The 5,000-nt window shown below is 37.6% G+C and overlaps 1 protein-coding gene across 2 annotated transcripts in view; it reads right to left on the minus strand.

Annotated features, from left to right (window-relative positions):
* LOC137982883 (myosin-11-like) overlaps positions 1-5,000 on the minus strand; it is a 21,820-nt gene that overhangs the window by 9,872 nt on the left and 6,948 nt on the right. For both annotated transcript variants that reach the window (XM_068830047.1, XM_068830046.1), the window contains exons 4-5: positions 1,159-1,348; positions 21-205 (exon numbers count right to left, since the gene is read on the minus strand). In XM_068830047.1, coding sequence (XP_068686148.1) covers positions 21-205; positions 1,159-1,348 — 375 coding nt within the window. The remainder of the gene's footprint in view (positions 1-20; positions 206-1,158; positions 1,349-5,000) is intronic.

Here is a 5,000-nt window from a genome sequence, read left to right on the forward strand (position 1 = left end):
CTTGCACTAGGATGCTTTACCTCATAATCTTTCTGTGCAACCAGATTACTGTATTGCTGTCTGATTGTTTCAGTTTGTTGTTGATAACTCTGTATGGACCACATCAGATAGCTGTTCTGTTCAGCAATTGCCTTTAGACTGTCAACTTGTGTTTGTAACTTCTTCTTCTCTGACTTAAGTGCCTCAACTGAGTCTGTGTCAGATTCTATAAGTTAAAGAAAGAGATTATCGTTAAGAAATATATACCAAAAGCAAAGTTAACATTAATAATTATTCTGACTGGAAATTGAAGCAAAGTCAGTACACTCTTCACATTATTGCAGTTGATACATCAGACATGGTTTACAAGATACTGTGCTTCTATTTGAATCACAAACAAAGTATAATGTAAAGTCATGAATTAACCATGAAAGATATGAAACCGAAAAAATTGAGGAACCACTTTCAACAGTCATGGGCAACGAAACACGACAATATGCAAAAGAGGTCCAAAGAAAATCAGGATAGAATTTCGTTGTAAGCAAGCAAACAAGCATGAAAAAAACTTATCTTGCTGTAGTAAACATACTATTAAGTTTCAAAGTTTAATTGTGATCACAAAAATAGATGAATTTTTATGGCACACAACAACCCCTTAACAATTAAGGGCTACGGGTCTAATTGTTTTAGTATCACCCAACTCGTCGAACAGAAAAGGCAATAATAAAGTTAACTAGCAAATGCAAGTTGAAGAAATATTTATTTGGGAATAAAACAAAAGAAAGCGTGATGCTTTTCGCTACTCGAGGACTATTACTAATAGTCCTCTAGTAGCGTAGCCAATTAAAATGCAGGATTAGTCCACTAGTTGGGTGATACTAATCTGTAATAGTTAGTTATTACTTATTAATAACAGCAGATAAGAATGATAAGAAATGTATGTAGATAAACAATAATTGAAACAATTGTGTTGTAAAGGAATATTTATTACATGTATCATTTAATTACTGTCTAACAATGACAAAAATACTTGAGCATTGGAAAGTAATTTTGGAAACCCCTTGTATGAGTAACCAAAGATATTTTAAATTGTAATATTGTTATTAATCATAGCCCTTAGTAACAATGGCTCCCTTAACTAGATTGACCCAAGTGAACTGAAATGTTTTATACTATTACCTGACTCTTCCAAACGTCTTTTTTTGCCTTTTGAAGGTGAGAGAGGGGCTTGATCATGATCTTGTTCTCCTTTGGCAATTTGTGGTGATGGTTGCTCTATTAGCCCACCCAAGCTTGAAACTTCATCATCCAGGTCCATACCTACCTCAACACGATTTTGAATCTCGGCCTCTTTGGCCACATTGATTTCCTGAGAAATGGTTACATAATGACATCAGTGACTTGGCTGCTGCAAACCTACCTTCAACTTATTCCAGTGCCATAAAGTTTACAAATCGGAGATGGCTGTAGGTCCAATGTTACAGACTCGTGATCATTTGAAGTTTGGATTTTTAATGTCATCCACATTTCACTTAAGAGAGAATTTTTTTCCAACAAGTTGCTGTTATTGACGAAACTAAGGGATGAACCGTTACTTTTTTGGATGGGGGGAGGGGGAAATAAAATTTTTTTCAAGACAAACATTTTTTTTGTTTTTTTGGTCATCTGTGCAAACATTTCTTCTCTGACTGGATCTTCCCACACACATTTTTTTCCAGGCTGTAACCTCAGTCAGATATACTGGTAATCTTTTACTGCATCATGGCTTCTTGTTGTAGTCTGCAGTTTAACATTAACACGCAACTTGTTTGTTTCTCATGGAAAAGTGTTTACACTTCTTACAAACATTCAGCATGTTAGAGATAAGTAAATGGTCCACTTATGCAAGCCATTCCTTCTACTACTGATTTGTACTGTAAAACCAGATAAAATGTCACATGCATGAGCTTGAAACCCTTTAAGATGCTCCTTGTTACAATTCTTTATGATATATAAAGAACAGTAATGAGGCCTGGCTTCTTTTTCTTGTACATGTATGCTAATATCTTCCTTTTAAGTTTGGCACTGCTGTCTGGACTCCAGAGGGACAAGGTTTTTGTAGAATCTTTTTGAAGCCATTCAATAAACCTGCGAGTTTATTGAATGGCTTCTCCTGCTCGTTTATTTCACAGTGCATTACATGCCATCATCAAACCAGCCTAGGTCCGTGTGACTATTAGTGAAAATGGAAACCTGAGAAATAAATCTGTTCTTTTTATGGTTACAGTTTGTTGCACTTTGAAGAATTCTTGACCTAGACAGTAACCTAACTTACCTTGATGAATAAAGGGGTTAGTTACTTACTGACATTGTCAAAGTAGCTGTGGATCCACGAGGCGATAGCTGAGCGGATCTGCAGACTACTTTGACAATGTTATGACAAAATTCATGATCAATAACAGGACAGACGCATGAAAAACTGACATCAATTTGTTTTTTATAATAACAAGGCAGAGGGGTCAAAATTAAGTCAAAACACGAGAAGAAAGTGAGACAAAAATGCGAGAAACTTCAATTTGGCGCGAGCAATATCGCGTCATTATCGCATAAATTATAAATTTATTAATAATTAACCCTAAACCCTAACTTCTTAAGTTGAAAGTTCTTTATGTGGACAATGTTATAGCTCAGTTGCCTGACACATAGAGGAGGTTGTCCAAACTTAGAGAAGCCATGGCTCATGACAGTTACATGAGTGAGCTGTCAAATTATGCCATGCATGGTTGGCCAGTTGTAAGTGCAATCACACCTGCCCTGAAACCCTTCTATGAAGTACCTATTCGCAACATGCTTTCCATCCAGAATTGCATTGTGCTGCTCCCGGTACAACGTGCAGAGATATTGGCCATCTCCTTGAATCTCACCAAGGGTTTCAAAAGTGCCTCGACAATGCCACATGTTGCATTTGGTGGCCAAGAATTCATGGTGAATTAATTAAGGACCTTGTGTGAAACTTGTGAAAGGTGTAAAGCAAACAGGCCAACATAACGTTCCAAGCCAATCAAACCTACTATTAAACGTTACCTCACATCCGTGGGAGAAGTTTGGTGAAGACTTATGTGTGCGTAAGAGCAAGAACTATCTGGTGCTAATTGATTATTACAGAGATCAAACATTTGTCATCAATTACATCTCATACAGTGAATGACAAATGTCATCAAGTGTTTGCATCACATGGGATTTACATGAAGTGTTTGCATCACTTGAGTTTTACTGAGCACATAGATGATTTTTGTAAAAAAATGTCACAACGTATTGCGGTGCTGAAGAAGATAAAGTGTAACCTGCCTCTCGCAGAGCGTAAGCTTTATTTCAACGCCCTGATCAAGCCAATGTGCATTATTGCAATGTGCATGGTGTACTGCGTCAGAAGAGAACGTAAACTGCGTATTCAAGCTGCAAAAGCGAGCAGCTCGAGTAATCCTAGATACACATATCGATGAAAGGAGCGAGTTGCTTTTAGACGACTTGATTGGCTGCCGCTTAAGGAAGAGTTAAACCTAAAAAGGGCTAGTTTAATATTTAGGCGCATCAAGGATGAAAATAATTGTCCTAGCTATATAATGAAACTTCTAACGAGGAGCTCGGACCGACACACCAGAACCAGTCGCTATGGGAAATATAACTTAGCATGCCCATCCTATAACAGAGAAACGGAAGGGGGGCGAACTTTCCAAGCCAATGGAGCAAAATTGTGGAACAGCATCCCTTTAGACATTCCCAAGAAAGACTCCATTGGCTCCTTTAGATCCTCTTTTAAAAAATGTTTGTTAGCCAAGAACTCTTAGCTTAGTTCTTAGTTGCATTTCTAGATTTAGATTCTTCAAACTTTTTTCCATATTCTTAAATTTTTAGCTGTTTTCTATTTTCTAATTTTTTATTATCTCACAAGTGTAATTAGTAACTTAATTTTTAACTTAGGTTAGAGGGCCACTGGTTTGTCAGTTTTTAACTGTTATGTGTTACCCTCTATAAATAAAGTTGTTACTTACGAACTATTCCAGATGAATTCTACATTGATAACAGAGCTCAGTTTATATCGCACAAATTTTGAGACTTCACAGGCCAATTCAGATTCACACTCACAACACGTAGCCCATAATTATTTCTCCCTAGTTAATGGAGCAGCAGAAAGCACAGTCAAGCTTGCAAAACATATTCTTTCAACCCCAGAACCAGATAATTTATTGCATTACTGACTTTCCTGATTTCAAGCACAAGATTCTACAGTACGACTCTTTTTCATAGTTACATTTTAGACTGTTATGATTTTACATTTAGTAGTACCGGTATTTAGAATCATACTTGCAACTCAAAGATACTAGCTTATCTTTAGCTACAGTCTCTAAATTCGAGGTTAAATAAAGTATATATACATGTATGTATGTATTACTGAACTACTGAGATACTCCAAACAGCACCATGAAAACAGCTCCTTCAGTTGCGTTGATGGGAGGGAATTTGAACATGTGACTCCCAGTTCTCCCCACAGTCCTCTTGCCAGAAACTCTGAATAATACAGCTACTACAGCAGACAAGGATTCCAAGACCCAAGCTCAGGTGAACTATGATAAGCACCACAGGTCTCACTCGCTAAAACCACTGGCATGTGAAGTCAAGTAAATCAAGAGTGGTGCTCAGCGGTGAAACCACCAATCATTTGTACTCGATGAACACCAACACTAAAGTAAACATGCACAACAGAATTCACCCACTCCCTGTGCCTGAAAATTGAGACTCTGCACTCACATTTGTCCCTGTCCCTGACGTTCCCAGCTCTGGACCACAGTAGATGGATTTGCCAGAGACTCCTAATGCTTCATTGAGTATGAAAGGAAAGTCTCCACAGTCTTCAGTGCATTACTCCCCTAGGGTTACAAGACTTTCTTCCGATTGTGCGTTGCCAAAACCAGCTCATTATAGAGAGGACCTGTGCCTTTCTAATCATTGTCATTGCTGGTTTCGCAGTTTCATTTTAAAGA

This window comes from Montipora foliosa, chromosome 13 (genome assembly GCF_036669935.1).
Source record: "Montipora foliosa isolate CH-2021 chromosome 13, ASM3666993v2, whole genome shotgun sequence".
In the NCBI taxonomy this organism is placed as follows: domain Eukaryota; kingdom Metazoa; phylum Cnidaria; class Anthozoa; order Scleractinia; family Acroporidae; genus Montipora; species Montipora foliosa.